The 18967-nt window shown below is 46.2% G+C and overlaps 1 protein-coding gene across 1 annotated transcript in view; it reads left to right on the forward strand.

Annotated features, from left to right (window-relative positions):
• The first annotated feature begins 3133 nt into the window (after nucleotides 1–3133).
• The window catches only part of GNAS (GNAS complex locus), a 131546-nt gene continuing 115712 nt past the window's right edge, over nucleotides 3134–18967 (forward strand). The window contains exon 1 of the mRNA XM_058036595.1: nucleotides 3134–3377. Within this exon, the coding sequence (XP_057892578.1) occupies nucleotides 3134–3377 (244 nt within the window). The remainder of the gene's footprint in view (nucleotides 3378–18967) is intronic.

Genomic DNA, 18967 nt, shown 5'->3' on the forward strand with positions numbered 1-18967 from the left:
CCTTATCTGTGCACCATGGTGTTTACTTTACAGATGAGCCACCTTTTAGGTTTAGAGATGTGATGAGGCCAGTAATGGTGGCTCTGTGGTTATAGGTCTCAGGAGCTCTTGATTTTCAGACTTTTTCAGAAAGAAGGCAAAAATTTAACAGCTTAGATTGATACTTCAACAAGAATTTAGGAATCCATGATTGAAATTAGGTACTTAGTCACCATTTTTGACCTAAACTACAATGCAGGAAACAGAAATGACAGCAAAATAAGAGTTAAGTGAAGGAAAGAACTAAAAGCAAAGACAAGATAAAATGAATGGAAAATTAATTCTTCAGCTAAAATTAATGGAAAACTCTCACAGTCTGTAGTGGGTGTTCAACCTTGTAAACTGAGCAAATCCCACAAATGTAGAGTCCTCTCCTTATGCCCTAAAAGCCTTGTTATGTAACTGGTGGCAGGATTTGTTTTCAGGGGTGCTCAGCCCCCTTTGTTGCTCCAGCCAGACTGCACAGCAGTCTCAGGGCCCATTCCAAGAGCTAAACCTTTACTCAGATGTCCTTAACCACCGTGCCAGGCTACAGCCACCCACACTGGAAAAGCTGAGTGCAGCCTGGGCCCCAGAGAGCCGTGCCAGGGCTGGGCAGTGCCAGCAGCAGGGCTGACATGTGCTGCTTTGCACCAAGAAAGAAATGGGGCTTGTACATATGGACCACTCACTCTAACAGCAGTGGGAGTCTCAGTTCAATCAGTTATTTTCCCTCCCAAGGCACAAATAAATGCAAATTTTACTCATCTACATTTCTCTTGCTGTCGTGTTTCCTAGTGTTGGTCCAAGTTTTTGCTTGTGTGTCAATGTCTCTTCTTTTAACTCTGCAGTCTCACAGTTGTTGCCTCTTTTCTTCCTTAATATTTTTTGTATTATCAGATGGCCTATTCTGCTTTTCAACCTCTCCATCTTTTTCTCACCATTGCAGGTGGAAGAAAAAACAGAATAAACAAGCACAGATCTACAGCCCAGTGCTCAGGAAAAGACAATTTTCTATCCCCTTCCTCCCTCCTGAGAGTCAGAGAAAGGCAGATCTTGAAGGTAATTTCCTCTTCTGTCTTTGAACCTGTGTGTGATTTCAAAAAGCTGTCAGTCTGTGTCATGCAGCCTTCATCCAGGTGAAACATGTGACTTGCTGTCACTTTTTGCCACTAATTAATACTGGTGTAAGCAGGGAAGTGATGAACAGCTGTAATTCAAGTAACTACATCCATGCTGTAACCATGGGCAGGGCCACAGCCAGGGCTACAGCAGGATGTGAAATTTCTGATTTCCTGAAACAAGTGATTTGTAAGTTTCATGAGTTGTTCTTGGGGTTTGGAATAATAGGACGAGGGAAAGCCTGTTTTCCACTTTGGAATCTTTCTTTATTTTCAGATTTCTTCAGAGGACGGACATTACAGCCAAGGTGGGCTTGGTGTGCTTTGCTGAACTTGTCACCTGCACTGGCAAAGTTTTCATTGTAACCAAACCAAGACAGGCTGACCTTAAACTTGTCTTGCTGTGAATTGCACCAGCAGGAAAACTCTGCTTGCCTACCCCCAGAGCCAAGAGAACAAATTTATAGGCTGAATGTTCCTACTAGTTTGTCATTTTAGTTTTTGGGTTTGTTTGTTTTCTTCACAATCCTCAAGAGAGGACTTTCCTTTTGGCAGGTGCCACATGGACAGATCCCCACAAACCAGCCTGTTTCAAAGAACTGTCCTGTCTGTAAGTAAAAGATTTGTCTCGTCTCAGTGTCTCTCCAAAAAGCACAGGAAGAGAAAGAAAACTATTAATAATCTTCTAGGCTGACCTTTACATTTTCTTGTTATATTACATTCTCAGGGGTGTGTTCATCAGAAGAACGAGCTCTGGGTCCCAGAGGAAAAGGCATTACAACAGTGGAGGCAGAATGAGTCATGTGGGCATCTTGAGCCTGATGTGAGATGGATTTATTCTGCAACAGGCAGCAAATGCTGTCAAACCCTGGGCTAGCAGTGATGGGCAAAATGAACTTCCCTGCTGTGCTGTGATTTCATTCTTACACATACTAATTACTGTACCACTTGCAGTCGATTTTGAAAGAGAAATTCGCATCAAGAAGACACCTAACTTGTGAGCAAGCACCGAGAGGGGAAATGGAGATTTCAGTGAGAACCACATGGGCTATTTGCAGAGGACAGGCTACAGCACAGAGAGCTGATTGGAAAGCTTCAATTCCAGAGTGCAGGATGTGTGGCCAGGCCCCAGAGAGCATTAGTCATCTCATAAGTAAATGCTCAGAGCTGGCCGGAGATGAGTACAAAATACAGCATGACAAAGCTGGCAGTGCTGTGCACAGCCCGTGCTGCCAGGGAAGGGGGCACAGCCACAATCAGCATCACCACCCCAGGCCAGGTAAATCGAGAGAACTGAGAAGCTAAACGTGAAGTTTGCTGTCAGAAGGCAGATGTGGTGCCTCCAGAGGAAGTTCATCAGTTACTTCTCCACTGGATGACGGCATCGGTAGAAAATAACAAGAAGTCACTGACAAACATGCATGTGGCAGGAAGTGAATTAAAAATGGGGCACGAAAATGGCACAGATTTTATAGAGTCCTGCTCTCCAGTGGGCTGAGGTGTTGTGTCGAGGAGCTCAGGCGCAGTGTCCAAACCAGACACGGGCTCTCCCTGGCACCGCAGCATCCTCACCATGGGATGTCGGCTGAGGTCCCGACCCGGCAAAAGCCAGGGTGAAACGTCAAACCGGCGCTAGCTCCGCGGCGTTGGCGCAGCGCTGCCCCCCGGCTGTCCCCGCATTGATCCCGCGGGTCCCGGGACGCGCCCCCCGCCGCCGGGGGGGTCAGGAGGGGGGCGCGGGGGCCGCTCCCCCGCGGGGCCGGGCTGCGGCGGGGGCCGCTTTCCAGAGAATACGGTAAACATGTCCGCATCACGTGCGGCCGCTCCCGCCGGCCGCGGCGCGGGACCGGCCGGGAGGGCGGGACGGGACGGGACCCGCGCTCCGCCGGCCGAGCGGGGCCGCTTTAAGAGGCCGCCGGGCGCCGCCGCCTCACCCTGCCCGCCCCGGCGGAGAGCGATGCCCGCGGCGCCGTAGGGCGGGAGGCTCCGGCACCATGGGGCTGTGCTACAGCCTGCGCTCCCGCCTGGCCGCCGCGCACCCCTCCGCGCCCTACGGCAGCCGCGGCGAGCCGGACACCCCCGCGGCGGCCGAGCACGGGGACCCGCAGGTGCGGCACCGGCTGCGGCAGGACCTGGTGGCCAAGGAGCGGGCGGACAAGAAGCGGAGCAAGAGCATCGACAAGACGCTGAAGGCGGAGAAGCGCGAGTACAAGCAGACGCACCGGCTGCTGCTGCTGGGTGAGCGGGGCGGCGCGGTTCGGCTCGGCTCGGCCCGGCCCGGCAGGTGCGGGGCCCGAGGCCGCTGCCGGTGCCCGGGCGGGCGGAGGGGGCGGCGGCCGCGGGGGCACCGGGGCGGGGCGGGGCGCGCACGTGGCGGCGGCGCCGGGCGGGGGCTCCGGAGGCTCGGCGGGGCTGCGGGGGCTGCGGGAGCAGCGGGGCCGGGGTTCGCCGTGCCCGGCCCGGGGGACCGGCGCTGGGGGGCTCTGAGCCCGGCCGCGCCCGCTGCGGTGTGCGGTAGGAGCCGATGCTCCGATGGAAGGAGCAGCCGCAGCCCAGGTGATGCTCGGCCAGAACGGGGCCGCGGCCGCTGTCCCCACGCTGTCCCCACGCTGGCGGCTCACACCGAGCCATGCAGCGGGACCGCGGCAGCAGCAGCAGCGGGGGCGGCTCTCCCGTAAGGAGGAAGCCCGGGTTTCCGTGTGCGATTTGCCGTGGTCCGCTCCGCCTCCCCGAATGCACAGCGGGCAGATGCAGCCTCTCGGGCTGTGCGGTTCCATCCAGTCCCGTGCACCAGCCCTCGTTCCCTGCATCGCAGCTCGTCCCTGCCCCGGACTGCGCAGGGATGCTCCTGCACGGTGACAGCACCGGCATCGCCTTCCCGAGGGTGCCCTATGGAAAGGCGCTTTAATTATGCAATTGTGTGATGTCTGAGCTTGTGTAGTACACGACCCCAACCCAAACAGGCTTAGAAAGTCATGTATTGGCCTTCAGGTAAGTCCAAGGAGGCTGGAAATGTGTCCACTCCTCCGCCCCTCAGTGCAATGCAGGTGGACTACAGGTTACCCTGAGCACCTTGAAATAATAGAGAATATTTTCGAATGTTCACAAATAACTTAAGCACCTCTTGCCCTTGGAGCATGTGTGGTTCTGCAGGGCATAAACAGCAAAACTTGGCCTTCATCTTATTGGTGTGTGTTTGCAGCCTGTAATAGAAGAGCAGAATTTTAAGGAGCTTTAGAAGATGATATTGGACCTAGTTTTCTGCATCTTGGTGGTAAAAGTTTCTATTCCCGAAGCAGAGCTTCTTTTGATGTGGTTGCAGCTATACTGATGCAAATCTGCTCATAAAGGTGTCCCTCCTTCTCATGGGAAGGGAGTTGAGCAACACTTGTGGGAAGAGTAAAGCATCATGTGCTGTGACTGTTGGTAAGGAATCACACCTCTACCCACCGTGCATTCCTTTCAAGCACCCCATACCTGTAGGTGTGTTACCATTTGGTGTTTTAATGTATTTCCAGTTTGTTCTGTAGTGAACAAGTGTGTGAAGGGGGAGCCGTGAGAACTTTTCTCTCTTTGTAGATTAAATAAGAAAAAAATCCAACAGCAGGGCTAGTTTTGATGTTAATCTGCAAGCCTTTAAGTCATAAAGGCTATCTGATACAGGCTTCTGTAGGCAGTACTTCAGTTGCCTGGTTTTTAATAAAGAGCTGGGTTTTGCTGCAATGACATTGGACACTGAGTGGGTTAAACAACACATCTGAGTGGTTTAGAGTTGTCTATGGTGAAGCCAACAGAGCTTTCTTTGTCAAAATACTGATTTATAAATCTGATGGATATGAGTCAGTGTTATGCTGGCAGTCGTTTATTATATTTCAGCCTGGACTTGAATAGCAGGAAGTCACTTTTTGGCCCTCTTGTAAATCTTGGGATGCCTAAGAGACCCATTTCCCTGCTCCTTGCACAGGGACTGTCAGTTTTCCAGTTTCCTTCCCCTGCTGCTTCTCCCCTGCATCCCACTCTCACTGTTGCTTTGAGAATTCTCTGTTTCTAAACTGGAATATGAAGTTTGGGGTACATTTGGTGATCCTACATGTACATCAGCAGGTATTGCTGCCACAGCTGAGTGTGTCTGTGCTGGGATTGCACACACCAATTGAGCAGGAGGGTGATGATGAATGCCGGGGGCAGGAGTGTCCAGCTGGGATTTAAAGCTGCAGCTGAATCTTCCTCTAAGGAATGGAGTTAGGGTGGGGAACAAGTGCAGAGCCAGGAGCTTAAGCTGGCTCCTTAGAGCCAGGAGTGTCTCCTCATTTGGGCTGAAGCTCAATGGCAAAAGCTGCAGTAGATACTTGGAGTTTCTCACTTGTGTTCCCAGTTTTTAGGCTGACGTGCTCCTGTAGGAGAGCATTGCTGACAGGGACAGCAAGGGACACTGGGGTGCCAGCTCTCTCTGTAACAGATTTTAGATGAAAACTGCTCTGATGCTCCAGGTCTGTGCTGTCCCCAGGGCTGAATTATTTGTATCATGTGGCTGCAGTAGCTGGGCACTTCCAAGGGCTGTGCTGGGGATGTGGAGTGTTCCTTCCTATGGCCGGGCTGTGCAGGACAGGGAGTGCACAGTCACTGTGAGATCTCTGTGGTTTGGTGTTGTGGTGTGTGTGTAACTTACACAGCTGTTACTCAGAGTATCACTCACTTAGGCTCTTCAGCTCACATTACACCTATGTCCCCATGTTGTAGTTCCTTTTTTTGGAAGGACAAGTTCATCATTTTATTGAGATGCTCAGGGATGTGTGGTGTAGTTACTCAATGGACAGCTTTATGCCATTAACTGACTTAGGTTTCTTTAATAATTTTTCAGTCCTTTTTCATCACCACTTCTGTATGAGATAAAATCCCAATCCCTGCAATTTCTCTTAATTTCAGCAGAGCAGAGATCTTGCATCTGCAGTGTTTTGGAGGCAATAATCTGACTCTGTACTTGCAGCAGAGCAGTGGGAGGTTTTTTGCTTTGTTTTTGTGAAATGCTCCACCAGGTGTAATCTTTCTGGATTTTGTTTAGTGAACTCTACAAGTCACAACTTCAAGATTACAATCACTGTTTTGTTGGCAGCATAGTGTGAGTTCAGGGATACTACTGGGAATAGGAGGTGATTTTTCATTGCATGGAGTTGTTTTTTTTTTGTTAGAGAACAATCCTGGCTCTAAAAGTGAAAGTCTGTGGTTATGGGGGAAAAGATTCTATACTTTGTCATAAAACAATTCTATTACCGATGTGCTTTCTTACTTGTGACACTAATGTGGGTTTTCCTCTCTCTATATATATTTTTTTCTTTTAAAGACTGGAAGGTATGAATCTGGTTTGCTGTAAGAGAATGAACTTGGGCTGGTCCCCTCTCAGTGCTTTGCAAATCTGTGTACTTGGATTTTACACTGTCTCAGGCTGAATTCTTGCCTATGTAAAAAGTACTTGCAGCTTATTCCCATCTTGAAAAGGAGCTGCAGATACCAATATATTAATAGAGAAATATGCACTTGTCACCCTAAATATTTATATTAAACTACAAATTATAAAATAACAACCATTCTGAATGTTCCCTACATCAGTGCTTAAGTAAAAATTGTTTTAACAGAAAGATTTATGCTGGTGCAAATATGAATATAGGGTATGCAAATGGGAAGTTTTTCTGGGGAAATATATTATAGAGAAGAAAAACACACTTTAAAAAGTTGGGAAATATCAGTGTGAAGACTGGCCACAGTCACCCTCTCTGTGTGTGCTGCATGGTGAGCCCCTGCCTGCCATATAATTAAGGACTGTTTTGTATGGTTTACATTGTATTTTCTTCCCCAGGGCTGGTACTCCATTCAGGGCACAAGATGGATGTTGTGTAGTGAATGAGCAGCTATTCAATATTCTTATCCTCCTCATACAATGTGTCACCCTGTGCCCTATCTCCATCATACCCTGTGCTGAATAAAGAACTGTTGAACTCTTCATGCTCCAGCACTGATCACTGCAGGGACTGAATGCTCCACAAATGTCAGTGCATGGCACTGCTGAGACATGAGGTGGTACCCTCCTCCTTTTGTGGATGCTGGAGGGGGAAATGCCACCAAAGATTAAAGCTGAAATTGTCCAAAGGCACCACAGATTTTATATCAGCCCTGTCTCTAATTTTAATCCATAGTACACAACTTTTTTTGTGGGTTTTTTTGGTTTTTTTAGTAAATACTTTCTGTATTTAGATCATGGACCTCATTGTTGTGAACACTCGGCACTTTTGCAGAGGGAGTTTTAGGAGCTCTAAGTGCACCCAGGAGTGAGAAGCACAGCTGGTTGTCCCTGGTGGAAGCTCTGTAGCAGACTGAAGCTGGCCTGGTTCTCCAGGGCAGCAGGTAATGGCAAATCCCACAAAATATCCCTTCTCTCCTGGTGATTCTCTCTCTTGCTAGCTCACAGGGAGGTGGTTATCTTGGCAGTGCTTCTCTCAGGATGGTGTGGGAGAGGAAGACACCCAGTTATAAAGACAAGCATGTGCTCAAGCACTTGACAAAATTCCATCTTGTTGACAAGATTTTCCTTCACTTGCAACCAGTTTGTTTCTTGTGCCCCATGTATTACGAGCTGCAAAAGAGGGCACACACCCTGCTGAAAAGCATGTTATCCTTATCAGATCATGTAAAAGATGTACAGGACAAAATAGACTAAAAATATAGAGAGAATCTTTATCCTGGTGCTTCGTAATTCTCAAGAACAAGATTTTTCATGCTAAACATCTTATACCAAACTTCCCCTTTAAGAAAAGCAGGAATAGGACAAAATAAATCCTAGGGAATGCCTGTGATGTGTGTATCTTGTAGCACACTGTGATACCAGCTGGAGAGGCAGCAGTGTGCACTTCCCCAAATGGGCTGTCTGTAGTGGTGAAGGAATTGCAATATTTTCCAATAGGGCTCCCAATAATTACCAGATACTACAAGAAAACTTGGACATGGGAATATCTCTGTGGTTTCCATCTGCCCAGTACTTCCCAGTGTAGACATGACAATCCTGCTGGGGACAGCAAGGAGGTGGAATGCTAATTATGGATCTTCCTTATGAGGAGCCTCTGCATGAGGAGTCCTGCTCAGTTCCCACTGCTGCATCCAAAATGTGATGCCTTTTCAGTCAGTAAATGGAGATCTGGTTTGGAATAGGTTCACCACAAACAAAAATAACTGGGAAGCTTTGCAAACTTTAAGAAAGGTTTACCCAGTGTGCAGGCAATGCTGGCTGCAGCTGTGATGTGATTTGTGGTTGTTTGCTGAATCTCAGAACAACTCAATGTCCTCAGCAGTGGCACCTCTATGCTTTAGATCACTTGGTAAAGTAATTTCTCTCCTGCTCTCATTTTAAATTTCATAGGAAGGGGAGAGGCAAGCTACTTCTCATGTCGTGTTTTGTTTTGTTCTGTTTTGTTTTGGTTGGTTTTGTTTTCATTTGTTTTTTTTTTCCTTGAGAGCTCCTGATAGTGACTTTCCTCCACATAAACAAAAAGATCATTAGCCTCGGGCAGACACATGGTGTGGGGAGCTCCAGCCAGCATATCTGAAGTCTGGCAAAGTTTGAGCTGCTTCAAACAGGGTCTGGCAGTGGAAGGTGTCTGAAAAGCTGGAGCTGCACTGCTCTGAGTGAGTGAGGATGGAGGGCTGCTAATGGATGGCAATTCTGTGTGAGGCAAGGTGAATGTTCCCTACAGGGATCTGAACTGCAAACTGATGACTTTCACAGTCGTAGTTCATGCTGAAGGGATGCTCTGTGCATGTGTAAGCATGAATTTTTGTGGGAAGGGGGTGAGGAGTCTGAAGGATCCCCAGGACCAGCCATGCCTGTGCAGTCACACAGCAGCATAAATGTATAGAGTTCTCCCTTTCCCCAGCAGAGATGCCATCTCTGTGTGGTGGTAATCTGGTTTTTTCACTCATTAAATGCCTGGTGGCAAAAAGATCATCATCCATCACTCTAGAGAGGCTGCATTCATCTGTAGCCATGGAGCCAATTTCAGAGTTATCTGAGAATTTTTATTTTTAAAGCTCAGACTCCACCCCAACAGAGCTCTCTTTTTGACTTTACTTTTCTGAGCTTGTGATCCTGTTGCTTGGTCAGCACCATCTGCTTCCAGAGCAGGCAAAATGTCTTGCTTGCTTCTGTGCAACCCTTGGCAGTGTTCTCCACTGGGACATCTTAAATTGAGCTGTCCCCTGTGCAAGGGCCTCCCTGGAGGGAAAACCTCGAGGAGTGCAGTTAATTACATGCAGTTCTTCCCTGGCTCCCTTAAATTTGGGAGTGTCCTTATTCACAAATATGCATGATTTCATTGAATTTCCTTCTAATTGCCACAATTTAAAAATGTCAGGAAAAAAGCTTGGCAATTCCCTGGTGTGAGGACAACTCAGATGCTTTTCATGAGAAAGCTCAGTTACCAGGCATAGAAATCCATGATGGTTTCAATATTCAGACCTGAAGAATGTGTCTTGAGAAGAGAAGTTGAACTCCATGACTTATTCTTATTGTTCCCCTGCTCAGTGAAGCATTTGAGAACCAAGCCATGCAAGCTTTATAAATAGCTCAGCCAAAGTTTTCTTTACTTCCTCTAATGTGTTCCCTCTGCAAAGAAAACCCACAGTGTCTGTGTCTGGGCAGCATTTTAAAAGATCTGTATGTCACTAAAGGGCAGAAAAGTTGGTGGGTATTCTCTGCATTGAGGGATGGCAGCAGGTGTCACACAGATGTCAGAAAGTTGATGTTTTTATTTTGCCAAGTGAAGGAAGGGGATGCTGAGGAGGATGGGTTGGTTCCTAGCATGGAGTAAGATGCAGTTTTACCATCTCCAGTTTTGCTCTGTTAAGCCACTTCTGCCTCAGGGTTTGGGAAGAGGGAACAAGCACTACCACAGCTGTGCTTCCTCTGCATTATGTTACAGGAGGCTTGAACCCAAATAAGTTGCTTTTAGAATGTAATGCTTGCATTTTGAGAGCATTCCTTTGACTTTGGAGTCAGTCACACTCTGATTGCTGAGGCTGCCTTGCAGAGCAGCTTGTGAGGTGTGTGCTGCACAGAAACCTGAGCCTCAGCTGTAAATTATTCCCGTCACATTGCAGAGATTTTACATCTCACTGATGCCCTGGAATAGTTTGGATCATGGGCCTGCTGCTGGCGAATGTTGTTGTGTGCCAGCCCTGCAGGGACCAAAGGCTGCAGGAAGGGGCTCTCCAGGCTTTGGTCCTTTCTGGCTTTCCAGTTTTGGTTGCAGCAGTTGGAGTGGGGCACCAGCAGCTGGGCAGTGCTGTCAGGCTCCTTGCTGCAGGTGATGAGCTGTGCTGGCTTTTTGTGGAGGTGCCAGCCACATCCAGGTGCCCTGGAGAGCAGAGAGCCTGGGGTGGAAACCAGTCTGGGTGCTCTGCTCCAGCACTTGGGCTGTGCCTCTCCGATGGGGAGACACTGCTGCAGAAATGAGGGAAAAAAGGCACTTTTTAGAGTTTGACCTCCTCTTTCTCTGTGTCATCCTCATTGCACGTACACCACCTCTTCCTCTTTCCTACTCCACCCCCAGCTGAACACAATTTTTAGTTTGTGGGCTGTATTTGTTTGGGTTTGCATTTTTCCTGGTTGCTTTTCATGCTGAAATCTCAGGATCACTGGTTAGCTGGGAGGTTTTCAAGAGCATGGGGGCATTTGTGTGAGTGGGACTTAACATGGGGAGGAAATGTGGATACTGAGGAGAAGGGCATGGCTGTGAGCTGGAAATCTGCGTTCACATGTTTTGGGTTTTTATAAATACCAGTTAAAACTGTCTGCTTGGAAGAGAAATACTCTGTGAAATTCTGCCTTGATGCATTCCCTACCTTACCTCCACACAGGAAATTCACAATTTGATACAACTGATTTTTCTCTGCTGATGAAAAGCATGGAACAAATTCCTTTTGGACTGTACAAGCTGAAATATATTTTCTCCCCTGATCCCTTAACACTACCTGGGCTCTCATTTCTCCCAGCTTCTGTGAAGTTCAGCCTCATCTGTAGCATTTTGTGGGTTTAGATGGTGAGTGATGCAGGACTTCACTTGCTCATGTTTCAGAAGAATATGTATTTGTTTTTAACTTCAGATATTCACAAGGAAAATTCTTCTTCTCATCTGTTTTCGCCAAACAAAAACAAACATGAAATTTGAGTGGCTAGTTCTCAAACATGTATATATCCTTGTGATTCCAGTGGGATTATTCATGTGAGCAAGGGCAGTGTCCCCTCAGAGTCACTGTGTGCTCCCATCCCACCTGGACACTCCATCCCCTGGGCAAGGCACAGGGACACACCTTGAAACTGGTGTAACCACCTGAGTGCAGAACCAGCTAATGCAACCTGAGTATCACTGTCAAGCCCAAATGGGACTTTTATGGTACAAAGGAATTTACGAAAATGTTATTTGATGCTTTGTTTGCTGTTGAGTTATTCTGCATTAGGGGGTTTGAGGATCTGTTGCTTCTAGTCGAGGTCTAAGCAAAATCTAAATACTGCAAAGGTATTTAGTGTTCAGGATTATTTTGGGAGGGGGCTGAGGAAAGGCCTGATAAGTTATGTACTTGACCACATGTAGTTAAAAATATTATTTGGAATATAAACTTCCTTGTCTGAAGACCAGCTTTATGCACGGAGTCAAAAAGCACAAAAAGCAGTTCTCCTCCTGGCCTCCATAAGTATACCTTAATGCTGTTGAATCCTGGAAATTATGCAGGGCATGCTTTTTAAATGTTGATTTTGACTTCTTGCCTGGGACCAAGTGTAAAGTCTTTCCAAGGAAATACTTAGAAGACTTGCAATGAAACCCAAAAGCTGCTGCCAAACCTTAGTTTTTAGAAAGGGAGTAGGGGGCAATCCAGCCTGTTAAAAACTTCCAGTTGTTTGTAATTAAATCCACTTCTTCTGTGCACAATAAACATATACTTAGAAAAAGATCATTTTACATAATACTTATGTGGTTTGGTGGTGCTTTTCAGCTGCTGCAATTCCAGCAGTAGGTTTGCTGGTTTTGTCTGGGAAGGTTGCTGAGAGCTGGGAAGCCAGGGCTGGTGCAGCTGTGCCACTGCAGTGGCAGGGATCCATGTATCCAGTGGTGACAGGCAGGGCGAGCCAGGGAATCCTTTTCTCATCGTGAACCATCTTTCCCACTAGTTCAAGTTTGTTTTGGACTGGCAGGGATGGGAATGAAGGGGAGATAAAAATATCCTGTCCACATGTCCCTCCGCGCCAGCAGTGGCACCGCTGTGGCTTTGGGGGAAACTCTGGGATTGCAGGAACTTCTCATCACTTTGGGGGCTGGCAGGAGGCAGGACCACCAAATCCTCACCACCCTGAGCTTGGTGTGCCACGGTTTATTGGAGATTGTTTCAAATCCACTGCCATCATTCATCTGGAGGATGGCACTCGTAGGGTGAGGGGGACAGCCCCAGTGTGAGTTTATCCAAGAGATAAATTTTATATTCACTCTTGACAAGGGAGGGGATTTTTTTCCGGGATGGCACAGAGAAATTGTCAGGTTTTACTGGGCAGGTTGCTGTGATGGAGTATACACAAGGCATAGAAAGAGCAGAGAGGAGCAGCTTAGAGGTATTATCTCATAAGTGACATAAGAAAAACTATGAAGCCTTCTAGAGCAGATTTGTTGGGATTTGAGATGAAAATCCCTGTTGCTTGCTGAGATTATCCCCCAGCATATGGCAGGGAATGTAACAGAGAGATAGAATTAGCTGCTAATGATCTGGACACCTCTTGGAAACAGATGTTTGTAGTCCTGTATAACTGCTTGCTATTTTGTTTGTCCAAAGTCTGGATTACTCAACAACAGGCCTGGCATGGTATTAGAACGCTTGCTATCTTCATTTCCCACTGATCTCACCCAGTACAGGTCACCTCTTCCTTAGCAATGCTGCTGCAGTAATCTGATGTGAAATTGGGCTGGAGAATGAGGGAAATGGCTCACGGCAGTGCCAGCAGCTGGAGTTAGCCAAGGGCCAGGGAGTGCTGGGGAAGCTGCAGGGATCTCCTTGGGCAACCCAGGATGGCACTGGGCACCACCCTGCTGCTCCTGCATGGGCAGGGTGCATTTGGGGTTTCTTGAGAAGATGAGTTTCTGATAGATCTCTATGGCAAATGATGCTGCAGTTGAGGAGAGGATTGCTCAGACTCAATGCTGCTGCATGGGCAAGCACCTGATGTAAAAATAAAAAGCCCTGGGTTACACATTTTGGTAGTTTTGGTACCCCCTTACTCACCCTGACTTTGAGCTGTTGTCAATAAATACCTGACTTACCGTCACTGCTGTTTAAGGCACCAAAGTTTCCAACTCAGGGATGTAATTCCCATAATTTCTCTTTGGGATCTCTTAATTTACTTGAGTGTTACTTGAGCAATCTGCCCTTTAACACTTGCTATGCTTAAATTTCTTTACATATAAAAATGCTTCCTAAGTTACGTTTCTTAATTTACATTCTTGGAGGACATATTGTTGGAGCTGGAAACCTTTATTAAGGTGGGGAAAAAAAATTGTTAACTGTAAGTTCAGCTCATCTCTTTTCCACCCCTTCCCTTCATGTTAAACTTCCTTTTGGACTTTATCTTTTACAGTAAAAGCAAGACCTTAACCTCAACTTCTCTTTCTAAGTTAGATTCTTTTGACCTGGCGTCATCTTTGTTACAAGGCTTCACACACTGCAGTACAATAATATTTTTCTTGTGGTGCAATGAGCAGCGCTGCAGACGCTGTTCCAGATGGGGTCATTTTTTCTCTAAATTAGCAACTGCCTTAATAGATATTTTCCGTGGCTTCCAAACTGTGTGGTGTTGCTTGAACGAAAATGTAATTCCACTGAGAGATTTCAAACCCAGCTTTTGCTGGGCTTCCAGAAATAATTTTTTTTAAAGTATTTGTACAGTTGTAACGAGTTTGCTAGCGTGTTGTGCTTGCGTGTTGCAGTTGTGCCTTTAGAATTAGATGGAAAATCTGAATATTATCTGGTATATTAATCTCAAAGAACAGCATTTTTATGCAGGATACCTTATTAATGTACAGGTTAAAATACGGCAAATGTATTTTGAAACAACTGGAATATTTCCTTGCATGAAGAGCAAAAAGCCCAGTTCTCTGCCTCCAGAGATACTTGTAAAGCTTCACCTCAGACTGGTTAATCTTCTGTCATTTTAAAATAATCATTTTATATTGCAATTTAACATTAACAGCTTGCTTGTGATCACTTGAAACTTTGTGGAGAGGATTCTTACACAAACAAAATGTGATGTGGACTTGTGAAATCCTTGGTGGTGGCTGCTCTGGCAGGACATGAGTGGACTCAGGATCATTTCCTTGAGTTCTTGTCACAGAAAACATGGAAAATGCTGGAAATAATGAAAAATCCACCAGGACATAATACAAGCCTTAGGATCACAGATACTTTTCAGAATATCAGTTTCTGAATAGTTGAATTTATTCCAGAGAAATTCTAATATTTTTGTTGGTTATTCAGCTAATATCATTAGCATGGCTAATAGTAAATGATTAAATTTAAACTGTGCTGTTTCTAAGTCTTTTAAGATTACAGGATCTGTAATTGCTTTTGAGATGGAGAGTTTGTAATTCAGTCCCATATTCTTTTTGTTGCTCATTGCCCCTCCTGGTTCTCTTGAGCCACCAGCACACTCAATCATTCCTTGTGCTAGGCAGGATTTTTTAAAATGCCAAAACCACAAGGACTGTTGCAGTTTTCTTACAGTTCCATCACGTGAAAGGCCCTGAACCACCTTCAGGCCTTGCCCCGGCGCGTTGCAGCCTCTGTGCTTTTGAGGGTGGGCAGCCACTGCCACGTTCCATGAACAGCCTGGCACTGGAAAAGGTGCAGAAGGGAAGCAAAGGGCACTGGGCAAGGCCTGGGTGTGAGCAAGAGCAGCCCTTTGTGTTTGTGCATTTGGGACGAGCACGGTTTGTGCTGGAGCACGGAACTGGCTCATCCCTTCCCACCCGACGCCTGGGAGATGCTGCTGGAGCTTTTGTGTTTGGGCAGAGAAAGTGGGATTTTTGTACAGCCAAAGAGCTGAAGCTGTGCTGGAGGATGGGAGAGACCCCTGCCAGCTCCCCATGGGAACAGGGCTGGGAGGGCATGAATTTGTTAGGTCTGTGGGGGCAGTTTGGTTCAGTGGAGCTCTCCTGTGAAGATGTCACAAGAGTGAATGCCTTGGCCATTAGGAATTTGTCCACACTGCATTATTAGAAGAGATTCCTATTTTATTTTTTTTAATTTTATCCTACGCCTGCATCCTACTATGCATAGAGAAAGTCTTGCTTCTGTGACTCGGGAAGCAGCAATTTTCCAGTGCTTCCCAAAATTTCCTCCAGAAAGGGATTATGTCAGATCTGACTCAGATGCTTATGGCAAACAGTGCGTCTCAGCACAGCGAGTTCTGGAGGGACCCTCACACTCAGGAGCTGATCACAGCAGTGAGGACAGTGCTGGGGGAAGAGAGCTTTTCCTTGGATTAACTCAGGGGACAGTCAAACACTTTGGTTTGACTGGCTTGGCCCTATTTCCAAGCTGGACCTTCTTATTTCTCAAGTGGGAGTAGTGTCCCTGGACACTCTAAAACTGCCAAAATTTTTTCTCCTCGTGTCCTTTGATTAAGGACTTGTTTGTTGACACTTCAGTGGGTTGTGGTTCTGATGACAGCAGCCCTTGTGTCAACCAAGGCAGAGCTGCTCACTGTTAATAGTTCCTGGCTTTGTCTCTGCTTCCTAGATGTGGTCAGATAGAGGTTCTAATGGTCTCCCAAGCTGTGAGTAGGGATAATTCTCAGTAGAAAATTCAATTTAGTGGATTTTTGCATTTCTCCAACTGTTCCCTGTGCATATATGTGGACCAGACAGAAAAATGGTGACAAAGTTATGCAGATCTCCAAGCTAATTTTAGTCTATGTGAAAAAGCAGATCCTCATAGAAGGGTCCTATTTGCTCAATAAATGTTTAAAAATTAGTTCTGTACATATTTCAAGATAGCTTTTCAATGGAAGATAAGTGACTAAACCTACCATGGTAATGTTTCCAGTGAACAGAATGTGGTGTAAAGTTCAGATTTACGTTTCCTATTATAGTTTAGAGGGTTTCATCTTAAAGGAGTTTTAATAGGTACCAAATGATCTCAATATCTGTCAAGGTCAATTATAGATGAGATTTTTTTTTTCTATTTTTCCATGGAGCAGGAAACATGAAGCATCTTATTGGAATTGTTCCTAGAAGGTCTGAACTTTGCAGATGTGTGAGGTTTTCGTATATCGTGGTAAAATGCTAAATCTGAAGCTCAGCAGTTTGCTCGCTGGCTGTTAACAGAAGATTCCAGCTAGTGCTGGGTCGGCAGGAAAAGAGATGAGATTGAAAGATTTCCAGCCCTGCCAAATGGACATGTCCTGGTGGGTAACTGGTCCCATTGGAGAGGTGTGGGAGCAGCAATGTTGGGGCCTTGCTGCAATTGTTTTGGCACTTGTTTAGCCCTGGATCCTGGCTTTGTTAACCCTGGCTTTAGCTCCAGGTTCTATTACTCTCTCTTAGCACAAAGGAGAAATCCCCCACCAGAGAGATGTAGGGGAAAATCACACCAAAGTTTCGTTGGGAAAAATATCAAAGACTGTGGGAAGGAAGGATGCATGGAGAATGCAGCAGGTGGAAGGTGCAGGAGGGATGTGGGTTTATTTGTGAGGACCAAGAAACCCTTGCAGGGAGGATGCCATTAAAGACCAGGGAAAATAGAGCAAAACAGGGTAATCAACATGCCCCTGAAGAACTACAGCAGCTCATGTATCCCTTCCAAGTGAAATGGGCACTTACATCTTCGTCCCAAATTTTGTTTAGTTCCATGAACATATATGCTTGCTCATGGAGCTTATGTGTTCTCATTTAACCTAAAGCAAGGAAATTATAATTTCAGAAATTCCAAATGAAACTGTTTTTGTGTCGTCCTTCCACTTTATCATTTCGTGCAAATATTTGAAGGCATAACTAGGTGCTAACCTTGAATGTTTAATGTTAGGACTAATTTCTGCTCATTGTTTACCAAAACAGGGCCACTGTGTACCAGCAATAATGTAAGTCAGTGTCAACACCAGGCACTGACATTTGAACAGAAAACTTGAGTTCATAATAAAACCAAGTCAAGGTTTTTAGGGTGAGTTAAATTTACTGCAGCAGCGCCCTCAAGTGCTGTGACACTTCCTAGGCCTGATGGTGCCTGTCCCATGGGGCACTGTCATGTGCTGGGGCTTGATTCTTCAGCACATTTAGCCCAGTAAGAGCCTGTAAATTGTTTTGGTGGGATTTTGAGTGCTCACACAAATCTGTGAGACTATTTAAATTAAAACCTGAGTGAAAGGAAGGATGCTGGTTTGGGAGGTTCCCCTTTAATTGTGCTGTGGTAAGAAAGGTGCTTTCAGGACAGCTTGGTTGGGAGTGATGGTGGAAGGAGACCTGAGCAGAGGAGCTTTCTTTGGACAGATCAGCCATGGACCAGGTCCTGCAGGATGCTGATCTGGAGTCTGGGATGCTCGGTGCCAGCAGAGCCCAGTGCACAGCTTTATCAACTTCTCTGCAGCTTTCATAGCCTTTTCGTAGTCTAGGCTGCAGAGACAGAGAGCAGAATTTTCTCTGGTGTGACTCATTACCTAAACAGAAAATTTAGGATTTAGGCATAGTATCCACTCTCCTTTGCTACTGAGGGAACTGTGTCTGGTAGGCTGTGGATTTAACCAGCACACTATTGGTGTATGGTATAAACTGCATGGACAGAACAATGGCAGTGTAAAACAACTGTGGTCTGCTAGAGGTGTTACACATCCTAAACATAAATTATTATGGTTGTGCAAGGAGCCTGTAGGCCCTGGACTCAGTGGGCTGTGTCTTTGCCAGCAGAAGTGCAGCTCTCCTTGAGGCAGCTGCTGGAGGGAGCCCTGGTTGCACTCACTCCTCAGCTTGTGAGCAATGAAGCCCCAGTGGCTCCTGGAATTGCAGCATCTCTCAGCTGTCTGACAAAGCTGTCTGTGTGATTTCCTCCATTCTCCAGAATTCCCTTCTCTTGAGCTCTCCACCTCTTGTCTTCCAGCACTCTGATCAAAGTAGGTCAAGTCAGCTTTGTTCAAAAGCAGAATTGCCAAGTGATGCTGCTGTGTCTGGAGAAGCAAATTCAGCCTGAGGGAATGATTCCATGGGGGTAATGCAGTCACAGAACCTGATAATTACCTGTATCCACAAAATGAACATCTGAGGCATTGCTCAGAGCAGAAGGCATCACTTGCAACTCTCCCTGTGTAAAAGTAATGCCCTTTCCTCCTAATTATTAAGGAGTATTTTTGTAAAGATACTTCAAAGTCTTTATTTCATATTTCTAGCATATAGTATTCAAATGTGTGTTCTGTAGTGTCCTTTTGTGTGGGTTTCTCTGGATCCAGAGGGAATAGCAATTGCAATAGTGATAGCAATCTGTGGAATGAGGAATTGCAACATTTGGGCCATACCCACTCCTTATATTTTAGTCCTGAATGATTCTTTCTAGAATAAAACAGGAAGAAAGGAAGAGGTCAGAGGGAAGAGAATTTAGAAATCATTCAATTGTTTGACTTATGAGAAAAATAGTGACACATCTTTTAAATAAACAAATATAAAGGTCAGTGGCCAGAAATTCAGTAGCCCAGGGCTTTTTTTGGCCATTTAAACAAGGAAGTGCTAGAGCCTTTGGCCCAAGTGCTTCTCTCTGTTGCA

This window comes from Melospiza georgiana, chromosome 17 (genome assembly GCF_028018845.1).
Source record: "Melospiza georgiana isolate bMelGeo1 chromosome 17, bMelGeo1.pri, whole genome shotgun sequence".
NCBI lineage: Eukaryota > Metazoa > Chordata > Aves > Passeriformes > Passerellidae > Melospiza > Melospiza georgiana.